At 38.9% G+C, this 17738-nt stretch overlaps 9 protein-coding genes across 10 annotated transcripts; 4 read left to right on the top strand and 5 right to left on the bottom strand.

Moving 5' to 3' along the window:
* The first annotated feature begins 1132 nt into the window (after positions 1 to 1132).
* LOC108604544 (tRNA pseudouridine synthase A) lies at positions 1133 to 2808 on the top strand. Its single transcript, XM_017994062.2, has 4 exons — positions 1133 to 1257; positions 1318 to 1827; positions 1884 to 2154; positions 2210 to 2808. Exons 1-4 carry the CDS (start codon positions 1218 to 1220, stop codon positions 2721 to 2723), a joined length of 1335 nt encoding a protein of 444 aa, XP_017849551.1. The 5' UTR covers positions 1133 to 1217; the 3' UTR covers positions 2724 to 2808.
* On the bottom strand, positions 2738 to 5031 carry LOC108604543 (signal recognition particle subunit SRP72). Its single transcript, XM_017994061.1, has 4 exons — positions 4850 to 5031; positions 3749 to 4788; positions 2998 to 3686; positions 2738 to 2935 (listed from the first exon to the last, which is right to left on the bottom strand). Exons 1-4 carry the CDS (start codon positions 4959 to 4961, stop codon positions 2806 to 2808), a joined length of 1971 nt encoding a protein of 656 aa, XP_017849550.1. The 5' UTR covers positions 4962 to 5031; the 3' UTR covers positions 2738 to 2805.
* A 439-nt stretch (positions 5032 to 5470) lies between these two features.
* Positions 5471 to 8827, bottom strand: LOC108601743. Its single transcript, XM_017989663.2, has 7 exons — positions 8554 to 8827; positions 8344 to 8495; positions 6845 to 7661; positions 6655 to 6774; positions 6426 to 6590; positions 6253 to 6361; positions 5471 to 6191 (listed from the first exon to the last, which is right to left on the bottom strand). The coding sequence occupies exons 1-7, from the start codon at positions 8615 to 8617 to the stop codon at positions 5960 to 5962; spliced, it is 1659 nt and encodes a 552-aa protein (XP_017845152.1). The 5' UTR covers positions 8618 to 8827; the 3' UTR covers positions 5471 to 5959.
* Positions 8828 to 9138: 311 nt separating this feature from the next.
* Positions 9139 to 11110, bottom strand: LOC108601962 (septin-2). Its single transcript, XM_017989949.2, has 2 exons — positions 10747 to 11110; positions 9139 to 10370 (listed from the first exon to the last, which is right to left on the bottom strand). The coding sequence occupies exons 1-2, from the start codon at positions 10892 to 10894 to the stop codon at positions 9259 to 9261; spliced, it is 1260 nt and encodes a 419-aa protein (XP_017845438.1). The 5' UTR covers positions 10895 to 11110; the 3' UTR covers positions 9139 to 9258.
* Positions 11111 to 11182: 72 nt separating this feature from the next.
* On the top strand, positions 11183 to 12211 carry LOC108601715. The gene is made up of 4 exons (XM_017989633.2): positions 11183 to 11283; positions 11360 to 11470; positions 11526 to 11775; positions 11862 to 12211. The coding sequence occupies exons 2-4, from the start codon at positions 11405 to 11407 to the stop codon at positions 12122 to 12124; spliced, it is 579 nt and encodes a 192-aa protein (XP_017845122.1). The 5' UTR covers positions 11183 to 11283; positions 11360 to 11404; the 3' UTR covers positions 12125 to 12211.
* On the bottom strand, positions 12162 to 12808 carry LOC108601716 (signal recognition particle 14 kDa protein). The gene is made up of 4 exons (XM_017989634.2): positions 12704 to 12808; positions 12580 to 12652; positions 12421 to 12521; positions 12162 to 12361 (listed from the first exon to the last, which is right to left on the bottom strand). The coding sequence occupies exons 1-4, from the start codon at positions 12782 to 12784 to the stop codon at positions 12230 to 12232; spliced, it is 387 nt and encodes a 128-aa protein (XP_017845123.1). The 5' UTR covers positions 12785 to 12808; the 3' UTR covers positions 12162 to 12229.
* Positions 12809 to 12876: 68 nt separating this feature from the next.
* Positions 12877 to 14402, top strand: LOC108601717 (elongin-B). The gene is made up of 4 exons (XM_017989635.2): positions 12877 to 13219; positions 13455 to 13548; positions 13674 to 13818; positions 13942 to 14402. Exons 1-4 carry the CDS (start codon positions 13217 to 13219, stop codon positions 14054 to 14056), a joined length of 357 nt encoding a protein of 118 aa, XP_017845124.1. The 5' UTR covers positions 12877 to 13216; the 3' UTR covers positions 14057 to 14402.
* A 226-nt stretch (positions 14403 to 14628) lies between these two features.
* LOC108601813 (esterase GA18864) lies at positions 14629 to 15721 on the bottom strand. The gene is made up of 3 exons (XM_017989750.2): positions 15492 to 15721; positions 15114 to 15434; positions 14629 to 15056 (listed from the first exon to the last, which is right to left on the bottom strand). Exons 1-3 carry the CDS (start codon positions 15622 to 15624, stop codon positions 14641 to 14643), a joined length of 870 nt encoding a protein of 289 aa, XP_017845239.1. The 5' UTR covers positions 15625 to 15721; the 3' UTR covers positions 14629 to 14640.
* A 241-nt stretch (positions 15722 to 15962) lies between these two features.
* On the top strand, positions 15963 to 17205 carry LOC108601812 (transcription factor A, mitochondrial). Of its 2 annotated transcripts, XM_017989749.2 has the most exons (3): positions 15966 to 16161; positions 16261 to 16839; positions 16897 to 17205. In XM_017989749.2, the coding sequence occupies exons 1-3, from the start codon at positions 16097 to 16099 to the stop codon at positions 17021 to 17023; spliced, it is 771 nt and encodes a 256-aa protein (XP_017845238.1). In that variant the 5' UTR covers positions 15966 to 16096; the 3' UTR covers positions 17024 to 17205. The 2 variants fall into 2 exon arrangements, with proteins under 2 accessions (XP_017845237.1, XP_017845238.1); XM_017989748.2 differs by having other exon boundaries at positions 15963 to 16839.
* Positions 17206 to 17738: the final 533 nt, after the last annotated feature.

The raw sequence follows: 17738 nt of genomic DNA, 5'->3' as shown, positions 1-17738 counted from the left end.
GGCACTCTCATTAGCTTACATGCACACTAATCATTTTTTTTGTGCATAAAACAATTTCACTTTCGTATTCAACTCGCTTTACAATTTACATATGACAAACATAAATTGCATTTAATTGGTACATTTATTTATTGTGCTAGGCTATTGCATTTTCACCTTCAGCTTTGTAGCGCGCTTGCAATTTTTTTCTCTTTACTCGATTTTCACTAAATCCTGGTCGAGCTTAAACTTTCATTTATATATAAGGTTGCAGTTGTTATTTAGCGTCACATATAAATGTATTGCATTGTTTTGGTTAATTTTGCCGCTTTACATTAATAATTGTGTTGATTTGTTATCCACATTAATATTTGTATTTTCATAGAGAAAAAATAAATGCTATATTAGCCAAGTGCTCACAAACACACAAGTATGTATACTCTTTGACACGCACACTCACTCACATTTATGTACATGCACACTAATAATTTTTGAGCATAAATAACAATTTCACTTTCATATTCAACTCGCTTTACATTATACATATGACAAACATATATTGCATTTAATTGGTAAATTTATTTATTGTGCTATGCTATTGCAGTTTCATTTTCACCTTCAGCTTTGTAGCGCGCCTGCAAATTTTTTCTCAACTCGATTTCCACAAAATTCTGGTCAAACTTTCATTTATGCATATGTTTGCATTTTCATATGTGCCATCACATATAACTGTATCGCATTGTTTTGGTTAAGTTTGCCGCTTCGCATTGCAACTGTGTTTATTTGTTATTCACATTAATATTTGCATTTTATTGCTAATAATCACTCAGAAAAACACACACACGGCTCTCCTTCGACGCTTTACCATGTACAACAATTTTTTACTCGCGCAGCCATTTTGGATTCTTTATAGTAGGATTGTTAATATTTCATCGATGTATCGATAAACCAGATCCTAATCGAGCTATCAGTTGAGCACAGTTCCGCTTTTTTTAGATCTTTCTTTTTTGGAAGACCACCCGCAGAAAGAACCTGACAATTATGAGAAATACTATTATTATTTTTGTTTTTTTCCAGCATTTTTAGTATTGGCACCAGGTGTACGATTTTTGTAAAAATTCAGAAATAGCTTGTTTTTTCTACCAACTTACAGCACTGGTCGAGCTGCAACTCGACAGCTGTTTGTTTACCTAAACTCGGCACGTGTAAAGTCGTTTTTTCCAATTCAAATTAAATTAATGCATTTAAGCCATTTAATTAGTAGCTGCTTAAAGGCAGGTGAATTGTAAACGTATTTATCAAATATCATAGTAATTAATCGGCACATTTGTGTGATAGGTTACCTGAAAACACTGCTTCAATCGAAACCGGTGAACCGGCTTTTGTTTAATACGCGCAATAAATCGTTTGCTGCTGCCATGTCAGAAGCATTGGACAATATGGAGCAAGACAATGCCACTAGAAAAGCAGCCAAAGAGGCAGAGAATGAGACTGTTAAGGAAGCCAATAGGGTAAAACGCAATCTAAAGCGCAGAAAATGGGTAGACTGGAAGACGCAAGACGAGGAGGATGCAGCAAACGGAACAAAACGTGCACCTTTCGATCCATCTGACAGAATAAAGCGTAAAAAGAGTGCTATTCTATTATCCTACTGTGGCGCCAAATACTTCGGTATGCAACGCAATCCAGGCATGCAGACAATAGAGGAAGAATTATTTAAAGCAATGTTGAAGCACAAATGGATAACAGAAGATAGTTTTGAACAGATACAAATCTCATGTTTTCAACGAGCTGCACGAACTGACAAAGGTGTTTCGGCGGCACGCCAAGTGTGTTCTGTAAAGCTGCGTGAGTGCTACATATCCATGTAAGATTAATTTGTTTAAATAAATGTTACTTTGAAGCTGAGGAACTGGATCTGCCGGCCTTCAACGCGGACTTGCCCGAGCAAATACGCTTGTTTGGAGTTGAGCGCGTTACCAAGGGCTTCAATGCGAAGGATCAATGCAATGCGAGAACTTACACATATACTTTGCCTACTGTAGCTTTTGCACCTAACGAAGAGCACCATGAGCAACAAACTTTTCGTATAACGCCCACGCAGCTGGATAAAGTTAATGTCACCTTGAAACTCTATGAAGGCACCAAAAACTTTCACAATTTCACCAGCAAAAAGTAAGTGTATGTTTTAATTAAACTTAAAACCAAACTAATAGTTTCATTCACTTAGAAATTTTCTGGACCCGTCCAGTAAGCGTTTCATTATGAGTTTTACATGCAGTGCTCCTTTTCAAAGCCCTCAGGGCATTGAATTTGCAACGCTTAAGGTCAAGGGCCAAAGCTTTATGCTTCATCAGATACGCAAGATGGTGGGATTGGCCGTAGCAATAGTGCGTGGAAACACAACACCTATCACATTGGAGCGCGCCTTAACCGAGGAGCGTTTGGACTTACCCATGGCGCCTGGTCTGGGTTTGGTATTGGATACAGTGCACTATGAGCGTTATAATGACCGTTATGGCCAGGATGGCATACATGCGCCATTAATATGGTCAGCACAAGAGACGCAAGTCAATGAGTTTATAGAACATTATATATATGCTAATATATATAAAACTGAAGCTGAGGAGAGCAATATGATGAATTGGTTAAGCACTTTGCATTTTCATTCATACGATACTAGAAGAGATGAGCCGGCAACGGAAAGCGAGGACAAATCCAAAGCTGATGATGCTGATGAATAACACAATTATTACTTTATAGTAAAGAAAAACACCCAATGTAATTTTGTTTATATGATTGAAATATAAAAGTTAGGAACGTGCCTTAGAAACGTCCGCCCTTCTTCTTTTTGTGTCCACCCTTGCGATGTTGCTGCCTGGGACCTGGTGTGGGCTCCTGATAGACGGGCGTTGCAGGTGAATTCTTGTTGAGATTGACACGATTCGACATATCACTAAAAGAAGAGAATTTAGACATGGTTAGTTTGGTTCAATGATTGTCTAACTATTAGCATACTATTGATCAGCTGCACCCGAGGCCATGCCCTGAGAGCCCTTGATAATGTCCTTGGCACGTGCTCCACCACGCTTCTTGCGGAAGCCAGTGCGTTCATATTTTGGCAGCCAACGCTCTGGATCTGGCGCCACCTCTGCGTTATAATTCTTGGGCAGTTTTCCTTTGCGCTTGCGATGTGCGCTCTTCTTTTTCTCAGCGGCGGGCGTGCCAGGGGAGGCTTCTACCTTAGCATTGGCTGCTGTTTTCTTAGCTGCCTTAGCGGACATAACCCAGTTGGCCGCCTCAAGTGCATCGATTTCCGAGGCGGTAGTCAATGTTTCCAGCTTGGGCAGCTTGCGGCTAATTTCTAGCGCACGTTTAGGATTAAACTGAGCATAGGCAATGACCAACTGTGCCAACACCTTCATATCATTCGGTTTCAGCTTGAGCAACTCCTCCAGCGAACTGGCAGCCGTCTCCGAGGCGCCACCACGCAAATGAAATTCTGCTGCCTGACGCCACATGTCCGACAAATCGCCACTGCTCACATTGTTCTGCTTGTACCAATCAACAGCAGTCTTAAGCACCGCCGAGGCGGCAGGTTTGTTGTCCGTGCCTAAGTAAAGTGTTACCAGAGCTGAGACAATACCAGGCTTATACTTGGCCTCGCCCAGCGAGAGCAATGTTTCAATGGCATCCTTGCGATTACCCTGCGTAAGCATAAGGTTACTGAGATTAATATGCTTCAAATTAATTCAATTATAAGACTAACCTGCAACAATTGCAGTTGTATAATGGCAAACTTCGTTACAAACTCATGCGTTTTGTGCGCTGCTGCAAACTTTTGGAGCTGCTCAATGGCATCCTTGTGCTTATGATCCTTAGCCAATTGACTGCAACGTATGAGAAGCGCTTCAAATTCTATTTTCGGATAGCTTTGCACCAGTTTTTGCGACAGCTGCTGCACTTGATCGCTGGCATTCGTGTACAAAGCCAAAAGGCAATTATTTAACGCAATAATTTGCTTTTGGCGTGATGTTAGCTTTGCCTCGCATACATCGGCCATGGCTGCGCGTATTTTCTTCTTTGAATCAAACACATTTTGATCCTTATTGATGACCACCGCATTGTTGCTGGCAACTGCTACTAAAGCAGCATCTTTGGGCTTGTGACGCAAGCAGTCAGCATATATAATGCCTGCCTCTTTGGTCTTGCCCTGCTGCTGCAAGCAAAACGCTAGCTGAACGCGTATAACGTCTAACTCCTCAATGATTTCTTCCTCGCTAGCACCTTCTTCTTCAAGAAACTCCCGACACAGTTTTTCGCTCGAGCGTAGCTTACGCTCAGCTTCCACGAACTTTTGACGATTGGATTGAATGCAAGCACTATTAAAGTACTGTTCATAAGTGTCCTCTGGCACATCGGGTACATCCTTATTTGGATCCAATGCCAAATTAGCTGCGACTGCACTGAGATTGGTGCGGCGCTCGTCTTCATATTCGTCGCTGCTATTCTTGATGATATCCTTATACGCCTCCAGGCATTCTTCGTATTTCTCCAATCGATACAGCACTTGAGTGCGCAACTCCTTCAGCTTATCTGGCAATGGCTGCATGCCTGCTTCATCAATAGTTTTTAATGCCTGCAACTGCTTGTTTAAGCGGTATTCACAGTAAGCCTTCTCAAAAATTAGCGTGCCATTCATACGATTCTTCTCAATAAACTTGTGCGCCTCGTCGAACTTCGAAAGCTGCATAAGACACACAACTTTACAGTGTAGCGCCGTCTGATCATCTGGCGCAACTCCCAAAACTGCGAAAAAGTGTTTTAATAATTGTTGTGATTTTCACATACTTGTCTTCGTTGGACTTACTTCGATTGACTGCTTTTACAGCCTTATCGTACTCCTGGTTGCTGGCAAACTTATTGACATCACTATAGGCTGCCTTTACCAACGCCTCCTTGGTATTTGTCTCCTTCGACATACCTTATTAGTTTAAACAAACTTTTGTAAAAAAAAACACGCAACTTTCGTTTAACAATTCCACTTTGACAGCTGACACATCAGCAAAAGATCGATGTTCATTTGAGCTCTCAAAGTATCGAGCATACTGACTCTCAGACATATCGAGCGTTGCATCGAAATTCAGTGTTGGCTAACGTCTGGCTAACGACTGGCACGCAGTTATTGTACGTTTGCTGCTATCGACTTTACAGCGCGCGCATATTCAAATGTGAAAAACGTTAACAAAACAACTTTCTAAAAATTTCAAATTTTTTCAAAAAGTGTAACATTTTTTTAACTCAAATATAGTCTCCTGTCCAGGAAGGCATCTTTTATCTGTTCTATTCTAATTCGGCAAATACTCCAGAGTTGGACCTTTTAACTACATAGTACAACCAATGAATACATTTACTTTTATTCGGCACATACTATATATTTATATATATATATACTTTTAGTAAAATTATATTCACAATAATTTTTGACTTAACAAACATATTTATACAGTTAGTTCTATCACAATAAATATTATAATGTTTTTCTTGTATGTGTGTGTATTGCTTCTGCATTGTCTTTGCCTTTAATTTTCGAAAAGTGTTGCGTAGAAAATTGCTTGACTTTTTAATTAATGAGACGATATCATATCATAGTTAAACCACATTCTAACACTCCTCTAACTTTCACATTTTTTCATTCGTTTTTAGAACAAAGACAGTCTTTTTTACAATCAAATTTCAGTTGCGTTCTTAAGACTCTGCATTTGCTTAATGAACCTTGCCTGCTGTGTGCGCTTGTGTGAACGAATGAAATGATATAACAAAATATTGGTAAAAAGTATTTAGTAGAGAATATCATGTGTGCAATGCAAATGACTTAAATATGAGAACGCACCCAAGGTGATGAGAATAATGTAAGTAGCCTAAGTTAACTTAGATCCGTTAATTCATATAGATAACAATAATAAAACAGCGCTTGGTATTAATTCAACGTGTTGTAACGTAAATTGCTGTCCACGTCGCCATTGCCATAACCACCAGATACAGAAGGTGTCTCAACTATATGATCCGTGCTAGATTGTGAATAGCGTCGCCATCTGGGCCAAGGCCAAGCATCACGCATGCTGTCAATCAATCGCTGCTGGAATGTCTTGTATTCCATATCTACAGATTGCGTATCACCAAAATTAAAGTCAGCAACTTCTACCGTAAACCTGTATTTGCAAATTATCAAAATAAATATGTGTTTGAAAAATATTATTCTTAAGGTCTCACCGATTACGACTTTGCATATAATAGGCAACGCCAAAGATGACCAAGCAAACTGCCACCAAAGTGCAGGCAATAGGCACTACTACAACTGAGAGCTGCGACTGTCGCTTGGCTGTCGTTAAAAATAAATTGCAATTACAATTAATCATTCAATTATTTGAATAATATAAACGCACCTTCATAAATGTTGACAGTAACTTGATTGACACTTTCAGATACTTCGTTGCGTATAAAAAACAAAATAGTTTTGCTATCGGAAAAGTAGCGCTGATAGTTATAATTACAAGTTTCATATTCATAGTAATCTTGACATGATTCTTGGCCTGTGGCGTTGTAGGGTGCTGCAAAGCAAAAATATATATTAGAAATTTTATAGCTCTTATTATCTGTCAAGTAAAGACATACCATTGAACCAACGCGTGCAGATCTTAAATGGTGGCGAGCCCTTACAATCGATTTGAAGGTTTATGATCTCCCAATGCTGCAACCAATTTTTACCGCTGCTCGAAAAGCCTGAAATGGGAGCTGAATCGAGAAAATTATAGTTTAATATTATATTTAATTAATATAATAGATTAATAAATAATAAACTCACTTTTGGTGATAATGCGACGATGAAAAAATCCATAAGTTTTGCTTGTATCCATTGCTATAAGGCTCCGATTAACACAATTGTAAGGTGGCAAGTCATTAGGAGATAATTTACTCAAATGACGAACGCCTAACGGATTTATAAGTGCTATGGATTGATTGGTGTTATTAGTGCGATCCCTAAGCTGTTGCTCGCGCACAGCTTTGACTAAATTGATGCCAAGTATAGCGGCATTAGCATGCATAGTTTCATTTGTATCGCGCTTGAGACGAGGGGGCGGCTTAGCAGTTGTTGTTGAAGTCGTCGTAGTTGTAGTTGTCGTAGATGTAGTTGTTGTGGTAGTGGTAGTAGTTGTCGTAGTTGTTGTAGTTGTTGATGTAGTTGGCTCTGGCAATGGATATGGCGATGCTACAATCAATACTTCAATATCATAATATTGTTCAGCCACAGGATATATCGCTTGATAGTCCAAGTCGCGCGACATGCCCAGATATGTGCAGTTTTGGAACCAGTATGTATTCACATAATAATGATTCTGTTCTAAAAACTCCTTATCAGCGGGCCACAGTTGAATGCTATGGTTCACTGGGTTTTGGGTGGAGACAAAATCTTGACTGCGCACAACTTGATGCTGTATGAGCTCAAGTCCACCACTGAGTGTATCCACCAGCATTATGTCCACTATTTGCCCAGCTACTGGTATCCATAGCCACAATTCCTTCTCTGATACGCTTACATCCAGTTTTTGTCTACCCAAATGGCTAACATCCTTGGTATATGTCATGGTCCAATTACAGAATGGATTGCTCGTGTCAATTGACTGTAAAAAATATGAGGGCGTATTACAGGCATTATGTTCCGTTTAATCTGTGCAACACCCATTCAAGAAATTCACGAATTGTTCAAAAAGTACCCGGCACGACTAGTTTTATCATTTGCATACCCGTTAGAGATATGAACATGCACTACTATTATATGCATTTCAATTAAAGGCTTAACTAAAAATAGCCAAGAAAATGTATATGTATTGTAGTTATCAATAAGCACAATTGTAAATGCACTATAAAATTAAAACTTGCATATACTCGCACGTAAATGCTTATGCAAACAAATTGAGGAATGCACTGCTTACAATAAATTGTAGAGTGTATAAAGTACGGTTGCTAATCAATAGCATTTAGAACTATTAGTCATTTGTACTGGCACACATACCTAAGTCGTTGCTTTGTATTTGAATCACGTCGCACAGTGGAAATTAATGTTCCATTGAAATGGTGGTTAACTTTAACATACTCTTCAGCTTAACTATAATTAACAAAAAGGTCTAATACTTTGGATTCTAATGATTTAGTCCATTTATTTACTTTTTTATCTTTATCTTCGTTGCTACTGGATTGTTGTAAGCTGCTTATCAAATTCAGACCACTGTGCGACGCTTTCTTTTGTCACATAGTATATGTATGGACAAATCCAATTGTGTTTATTTTGATTGTGTTATTTACCTTTTCGCTGCTGCCATCGATGTTTTTCCAGGTGAATCTATAGCTTGATTTAGATGCGATTTTATTGCCATCATAGAGTATAGCGCTAACGTTTATTGTTGAGCCGATTAGTGCCTGTTTAGGTGACGTTATAACAACATGCTTACAGTAAACTGCAAAATGGGTTTATTGTATATACAGCTAATAGCAAACATTTATTTTAAAGCTTACCTATACAGAGTACAGTACAAAAGACTAAAGTTATTGCCAGCAATTCGCTGCTTGATCGCAGCATTTTCCCAAAGCTGTCTCCGTCTGTCGTTGATTAGGAAAAATTTTCCGTGAACAAAAGAAAATTCACAATATTACTTTTGCTGCGCTTGCAGCTTACTTATCAAGTTAATCACTATTACTTGCTCTTAGTTTGATTATGCCATTAGTTTATATTTACGTTTGCAACAATTTGCAATTACAATAATTGCGTTTTTTACAATTTTGTTAGAACCAGAGTTGTGAATGGCAAATACAGTTTCAGCAGCTTCACAACACTGTTGGCAATCACGCGTCGACGCATTCTTCCTCACCGTTGTGACTCTCAAACCTAATCAAAAGTATTTTAAAGTAATTCTATAGATTTTTCAGCAGATTCTAACTTCTTTTTTTTCGAGCAGAAGCAGAGCTGCTTATCACTAACAGTTAACAATTCAAAACAATTAAATTCTAATGTTATTTTATTTGATGGATGTAAATAATCATATAATCATATAAGTTTTGTATGTATGTATGTAAGTTTGCATTTATAAATGTGTATATTTTAATATTTGAAATAAACTTAATAGCATAAATGAAATATAACGAGATGGAAAAGCATTAATTACTTTGGGATAAGCAAAACGCACAAAATACTCGATTTATGGCCAAATCAAAAATTGACATCTATTTCTTCTTGCTTTTGCCCAGCGTGAGTGTATGATGTGCCGTAGCCAGCTGTTGCTTGCGTCTTTGAAAGTCCAAATAGTCCTCCTCCAGAGCTTTACGAGATTCTTCTAGCTTACGCTTCTCCTCGGCATGATCGCGCTTCAATTTCTCAAACTTTAAATGCAAATCTTTCTCGCTTTCTTTTAGCTCAGCTTCCTTCTCTTTGACACGCTGCACAAACATCTGACGCACCTCTTCCTCTTTGGATTGAAGCTCGGCCAAATGATTGGAGCGTTTTGCTTCAAAGGTCTGCTGGAATGAGACAGGTTTGTTCTCGCTGTCCACATCACTGAATCCCATTTGCTCGAGACGCTTCTGTCGATACAGTTCATAGTGGCGCGTGTGGGTCTTCTCACGCATATCCTCCATGTTGGTGCGTATAAGCATTTCTCGCAGCTTGACAAAATCGCAGTGAGTCTCATTCTCAACCTGCACAGTGCCCCAAGGATACTGACGTGCACGTATTAGCTTGTTGCCCACCTTAATGAACTCAGTGCTGCCCACAACAGCAAAGGGTATATGGGAGTTCATAACGCTGTTGGTATCTGCAACGGTTTCATCATCTGTGGGAAACTGATAAATATGCACACCATTTGTGTTTAGCTCCTGTATAATCTTAGCTTTGAACCGTTGGAGTTCGACCTTGGAAATCGTATCAGCTTTGGCTATAACTGGTATTATATTCACTTTACTATCCAACTTTTTCATGCACACCAAATCTAGGGACTTCAGACCATGTCCTGTTGGACAAATGAAGTATAAACAGATGTGTATGCGACTATCATGACATGTAACCAGCGACCGCTTGATTTTTAATTCCTCCTGTAAATAACTCTCAAACTGTGCATCAATATAGTCGACGACAGCTTTGAAGGAGTCATCCTTGTTAATTTGATCGCCGTAACCCACAGTGTCACAAATCGTTAGCTTAAGACGCACATTACTCTCTTGCAGCTCGTAAGTATGCGCCTTCAATTTGACGCTGGGCAGTGTATGAGGACTGGGTGTCGATTCAAAGCTTGTGTTGAACAATGTGTCCATCAACGTGGATTTTCCCAATCCCGTCTCGCCTGTAGAAGAAAAAATGAGAACATCATTTTGTTGCATTCAACTATGTGCTGTATAAGTATGTGTGTCAGGGTGAAATTGTAGAAAACAATTGATGGCAATCGATGGCTAGACACTTTGCATTTCAATTGCTTTCGCTTGTGCAAGTTTCAATTGTTTATACCCACACATGCAAGTCAAAAAATGTGTGTATGTGTGCGCGTGAGTCATGAGAAATGGAGTGAGACATTCTATGTACATACGTTTGTATGTATGTACTATTGCAACTTTAAAAAGTTTTCATCGTTGATTCATTCACTCATCCCAAGTATACCACCCACACCCACACACACATCCTCATATACAGGCAGGCACTTCAAAATTTGTGTATATACGCACCAATACACATGACGTTGAAAACGAATCCATTTTGTACGCTCTTGTTGACCAACTGATCCGGTAAGCTATCGAATCCTACGTGTCCGGATTGCTTCAGTGTGCGCAAATGCACTTCTTTTTTATTTATAAAGTCTACTTCGGCAGACATTTTTTACAATTTTCACAAAACAGATACAGACACACACGTACACAAAACAGAGGCTTAGCAAAGGCGTCGCCAGCAAGTACAATTATTAAGCCGCAAACTTTGAGAAAATTATGGGCTATATTAGAGGACAATTCTACTTCCTGTTTGCTTAGATTTTACTAATTTTCTTTTAGGTAGCAAAAAACTTTTTATTTAAAGATAAGGACAAGAAAATATTTTTAATATAGTGACCCCATCTGTCGGTAAAATATTTTTGATATGGATAATTTTGATAGAGGTGGATAACAATCGATAGCTCTATCGATGGTCAGGCGCTATCGAGGTACCATCCAACATCGATAGTTCCCGATAGCTTATTTGAAATCATTGATAATGAAAACAATGGCTTCGTGCGTAAAAAATAATATATTTTATTTACCTCTATCCCAATTAAATAGTTGTCTCACTCGCACAATATTATTGTAGGTAACAGTCACCAATCTGCATCCAAAAAAGGAAAATTGCTTTATAATGTTTTTAAATGATATTGGACAGCCGTGCATATTACAACATAAATCATGTGGCCCATATAGGCAAGTAAGTCTTATTGTACTCAAATTTATTCATTTAATATAATTTTCTTAATTTGTAGCATAATGGACCGTTGCTTTTGATCTCCGCCGCATTTGTAGATCATGTACCTTCTGCACATTGGTGTAAAATAATTGTGGGCTCCGCGCGGGATGTGCAACGGTATAAAAATACTTTGCCTTGTACAGATGAGTCTTACAATTACATAGTCTTACAACCCAAAGAGCCTATGAAAGTTAAGTTCGAAAACACTGAGATAATGGTGACTTTAATACCGGCAAAAAGAAACATAAGCTTTTATCTTCTGAATGGTTCGTAATCGAGAATCAATCTGATTAGAATTGTTTTTAATGCTGGTCCTGCCGACAACAACATAACAGACATATATTATTTTCAGATAAATGCATAAATGTACTCATTGCCGATTTTGTCTTTGGTTCCTTGGACTTCATAGCAAATGCAGGAATATTTTTCCACCAGATGCTTAGCGAAGGCATAGATATTATGTATATAGACAATTTACTTTTAGATTGTGGCCAGGAAACGGACAAGGAAGGATTCTATGCGCTTGTGGATTTGATTAGACCAAAGTTCTTGTATGGTTTACGGCGAGGCAAAATACCGAAGGATTTGATAGATTTGTGTAAGCCAAGAGCTTAATCAAGATTTAAATACACACGATTAAAGTATAACTTGTTTATAAAGTATTGTTTATAAAATGTTAGTTAACTAAAAACTTCTACTAATTGTAATGCCAAACCCAGATTATCCTTTTGCCGGCTTTGCCTTACTCTTCACCTTCTTGACACGTTTGAGGCCGTCCATTTTGCTCTTTATAAATTGTGAGTACATGGCCATCATGGTGGGTACATCCTCCTGGCGCACAACTGTGGATATCTGTAATTTGTTAAACATTTTAAGTTAATTTATGCAAAAGTTATAACTCTCATACTCACCTTTTTCGATTTGCATTGGGCACGCATTAGGCACATGTATGTTTCCGGCTTGGCCAATGGTTTTTTACCTGGTCGGGGCACCGGTCTATCGTGGCCATCGTCTGCGTTATAATGAAAGATTTAAGTCGGAGTATATTGCTTGACGTCTCAGCTACTTACATCGTTTAAATGTTATCGTAAAGGAAGCGTCCTTTTTTGCCTCATTTGCGAGCTTCTCCAAGCCTAGTATAAACTAAAAATACACATGTTTATTAAGTCTAAGACATTTTATAGGTTTATTTACGTTAGAATTGTCCAGTAAAACCATTTCGTGGCAAATTTGAGACAAGTGTGAGTCTAGTGCTGAGACTTTACGCGATATCATGCGCTGTCAAACATCGAGTAGCAGTGTAAGGCGCTGCCAACTTGTAATTAATGTTAAGTTGGCAAGACTGGCATTCGGTCTTGCTTCGCCAAAAAAAAAGAAAAAAAAATTGCGTTAGAAATTGTAAAAACTGCGAAAACGTACAAGTGCAGGCTATTCGAAAGGCAGTTGTACGCCAAAAACAAGGAGAATCTTTGCCTATGCCATAGTCCTATATACAAAGCAACTAAGATTGCGCTGCAGCGAGTGATTGTTGTTGGATTGGTGTAAGCAGCAGCAGTAAACGATCGAACGACTCTACGACCGCCAAGGAAGCGCCCTCCCGCCCTCGCAACGCCCAGCAAAAGTAGGCAACGACAATAACAAAACACAAATCTGTAGTAGCTTGGAAGTAGTAAACAAAAGGAGACTAACAAAACTAAACTACTAAACATGGTAAGTAGTATCAGCCGGCAGGACGTTGCAGGCCCAGCAGTACTAGTAGTCCAGCATGCGCCTTACACTACACAAACACAAACTTACGCACACGCAAACACAGGCACATTGGATATGTGGACGATGAATAAGCATAAGCGGCAGTAGCGACTAACGCGGTTGCTTTGAACTTTGATCCAAATTGCTTGTATGTGCTCGACATGTAACTCTTTCCCTCTCACCCTTTTCCTTCCAGGATGTTTTCATTATGATCAGAAGGCAAAAGACAACCATATTTACGGACGCCAAGGAAAACACATTGGTTCTCGAACTGAAACGCATGATTGAAGGTGAGTATAGCTTTCTGTTATGTGTGTGTGAGTGTGTTTGTCTGTGATTTGCATGTGTGTGTTTGTGTTATTCCTATTTATAGCGCACATTTTTGATTATTAAGTAATTTTGTGACCATCAACAGGGATTTTAAAAGTGGCGCCTTCGGATCAACGATTATACAATCAGGACAATGACATCATGGAGGACGATCACACGTTGCAGGACTACGGCGTTACGGTATCTACGGCAAAGGCGCAAGCGCCAGCGCAATTGGGTCTAACATGCAGGTAAGTGCCAGTGTTATGAAAGCTTCAGTTGTACTGATAAGCTCTCAGCCCGGCTTGTAGCACGTGCCAGATTGTAGCAGATTGTCATTGACAAGGACTTTGTTTTTAATTTCGTTTTTGTAGGAATGAGCTGGGTGACTTTGAGACACTTGATATCACACCATATTCAGCACCACCAGACTTACCAGAAGTAATGAAGAATCAAGAGGCCTCAAACGGACAGGAGCAGGTCGCTTAAGCCGAGAGCAGAAACATTTACAACAACAAAAGTCACCGTTGCTGCGTGGGAAACTAAAGTAAACTCCATCAGAGAGTCATATTTAGAACACCGCTCGCCGGCCGTCTATTCACATCAAGTCAAAGTCAACTCTCTCTTTATACTTCGCCTGGTCACACACACAACCGCAACTGAAACAACAACAAATTCAACATCAGCAATAGCTTAATACACAAGTATGCATTTTTTCGTTGGTTATAGCCAGGAACTGTTTAATTAATATGATAATACAAAATTGTAATTTGGCGTAGGATTTATTGACTTTATCCCTTTTGTTTGTTTATGGAATTTGTACGAATTTGTTTAAAAGAAAAAGTAAAATACTAAAAATTATAAAATGAAATTCACACTTAAACAAAAAAAAAATAGCTTGAAATACTACAATTAACTGAAAAATTATAATGATTGAGCAAACGGTGAATATTTAAAAATATTGGGATTTAATTTTATTATAATTTATATAATGAAATTATAATGATTATTATTATTATTGTAATAATAAGATTTAACTATTATTAAAAATGAAAACCGAAATGAACAAACAGTTAATCACTATCATCCATCCCTGACCCAGCGGCTGCTGTCACCGCCGCCACCTCCGCGTCATTGGCATCGCTGCCATCATCTTCGCAGACGCTATCGATAAACGATGCATTACTGCTCTGTTGCAGCTCCAAGTGTTCCAAATATTCCTGTAATCTATCTTGGAAAAAGTTAATATACGCTTGCTTCTGTGCTGCTGTGGCTGGAAAATAATGCCCGCCATTATGTTCAAGCACTTCGACATTTTTAAAATTCGCTGCCAACGACTCGCTCATATCCTTCGGTATAATTTCATCCGTCAAACCATAAACGTGCAAGGTGGGTATTGTAATACGCTCTTCATAGGCACTCATATGCACTAAGCTGCCAGAAATGAAGCCCGAGGTAAGTACAGCAAACTCAGGTCGAATTGATGTGACTGTGTTAAAAGCCGAGCAATTATGTTTACGCATTTGCTTTGTTTATGAATACTAACGTTTCTTTTTGGCCAGACCACAAATCAGGCCAACAAAGCAAGCTCCTTGCGAAAAACCCAATAGTCCCTGAAAGGGTCCCTGTGTTTTCCAAGCTTCTTCAACAGCACGCATGCTCTCCTGAAAGCCATATGCAGGTCCACTTTTGTTGGTGCCTTTGAATGTGCCATCGTCTTTGTTGGCCCACCAGCTGCGCTGCTGCTCAATTGGCTTGTCATTTGGCTCCAAGGGCGCCGCGATATGCGGTGCGGAAATAAACACAAACTCTGCATATTTACCGGCAAACTTGCGGAACGAGCCCAATTTGTTTTTAAATGAATCCGCTTAAAAATTGTTAATTAGTCTTAAAATTCTAGTTTTAATCATTTAGTAATCCGCACCATCTTGACGATAACCATGCAAGCAAAGAACTCTAACTTTTTCTGTGATTTCCATTCTGCCTGCGGCAGATGTTGAGGCAGCTTCCCCACTACAGCTAGAACTGGTAGTAGCCTCTGAATCGTTGTTCGTCATAATATACAAATTAGATTGGGCAGGCAATAAATAAAGGCGCCCCAAAAGCAAACAATGTAAATTGAGGTTAAGCACGCGCTCAGCTGTTTTTTTTGAAAACGCTAGTGATGGTCGATTGGTGAGTCAGTTCATAGAAGATCCACTGAACATACATAGTTACTTAAGGTTCGCTTTCTTGTCTTTATATAACTGCAGTTTAAAAAATATTTATAATTTACTTTGCTTAATAGTTTGCTTAACCTATATTTATAACACAATGTGTGATTAAGTTATGAAAAGGAACTAGTACATGATCAATCTATAGCGGTGCTAGTTATGAGAGTTATCAACGCATCAAAAATACAAAATTAATCACATCTCTAGCAAAACGCCGCATTTTTACGTAAACTTATTCAATTTATAAATTCAAGGAGTACATTATATCCAAAGTCAGCAAATAATTGATGTATTGAAGCTTATTGAACTGTCTAAAATGCTGTATACAACAACGATGCTTTCCCGTGGTTCCCTCATCGGCTCGCTGGTCAGCAAAATCAGGCAAGTTGTAGCCAAAAACCAAGACACTGCACATTCCAACCAAACCAATCACAATTTTACACCTACGTCTACCGTGCCTCTAATATCCAATATAAACAGACCCTTGACTGCTGCGAGCATAAGCAACACCTCAGTGTGCCAGTCAAAGACCCTGGAGGAGCAAATCGGTTTGCCACCAAGACCAAAGAAGCCGCTTACCCCATACTTTCGGTTTATGCGTGAAATGCGTCCTAAGCTAATGGCAGCAGATCCAAATATATCCACCGTTGACATAGTGCGTAAGCTCTCTAAGCAGTGGGTTGATGTGGATCCCAAGATGAAGGAACGATTGCAGTCAGAGTACAAAAAGGATCAGCAGATCTACTTGGAACAGCGTACCAAGTACGACTCCAAGCTGACAGATGAACAACGTGCCGATATCAAGCAACTGAAGCAGGATTTAAGCGATGCTAAAGAGCGCAGACAGCTGCGTAAGCGTGTTAAAGAGCTGGGTCGTCCCAAAAAACCAGCATCCGCTTTCCTGCGCTTTGTGGCCAGTGAGCGCACTAATACACCGCAATCCCCGCAGCAAACCTATCGTGAATGGCACCAAAGAGCGACCGCTAAGTGGACGCGACTGTCGGATGAGGAAAAGGCTGTCTATATGCAAGAATCACGCAAGGAACTTGATCAGTACAAGTGAGTAGATAGCTTATATAATTAAAATACTAAATTTGTATGACTATTACTTTATAGAAAAGCGATTTCTATATGGGAGGAAAAAATGATCCGTCTAGGTCATATTGATGTGGTGCGCCATGGCAATCTCATTGAGCCGCCAGAGCCTAAGCCACGCAAGACACAAGCGCAGAAAGAGAAATAGTACGCAGTATTTGCCATCATATCTTCATCAATTTTTTTTACATGCTTTTGGTTTTATTCAGCTTGTAAGAATTAGAATTGTTAAGTTCTCTACATGAGAGTATGAAATAACTTTGCTGCTTAATTCAATTGTCTATGCTTTTTGAACCATGTATGTAAATAGCTTCAACGTTATGTATTAAATACAAAAAAAAAAAAATATTTTTTTCCTTAACTGAGATATAAAATGGAAAGAAATCTGGACTACTTATTAAAAGTTGGTCTTTAAATTATAATCATAGATTTATCTTAATTAGATTATTTGCCAACACGTGGCATTACAAAGTGTTGCCTTTTGGCAACACGTGTCTGAGTCTTACGGGGTTAAGATCACACTTGTTTCTTAGTTGATTTAACACGGTAATCGACACAGTTTTTACTTTTATCTATCTGCGTAGATCACGGTAAACAAATATGCAGTAAATTTGTCACCTCAAATGCGCAGAATAATGATTTTCAATAGTTTAATAGCAATAGTACAGTCTAATCAAGTACATATGGTATAGTGTATACATATGCTTATGGAACTTGTGTTTAAAAGTCAACCGATCGCTGGGCCAGTCAGTTTCTAAATGAAATTTTAACTCCAGCACCAGTGGAAATAATCTTAAGACAGCCATATTTGATTGCTGAACAGCGCAGCAGACTGGAATGGTCAGCATTCATTACGCTCTCGC

This window comes from Drosophila busckii, chromosome 3R (assembly GCF_011750605.1).
Source record: "Drosophila busckii strain San Diego stock center, stock number 13000-0081.31 chromosome 3R, ASM1175060v1, whole genome shotgun sequence".
Classification (NCBI taxonomy): Eukaryota; Metazoa; Arthropoda; class Insecta; order Diptera; family Drosophilidae; genus Drosophila; species Drosophila busckii.
Note: the sequence above shows the minus strand (reverse complement) of the source record. Positions and strands in the feature narration are given on the sequence as shown.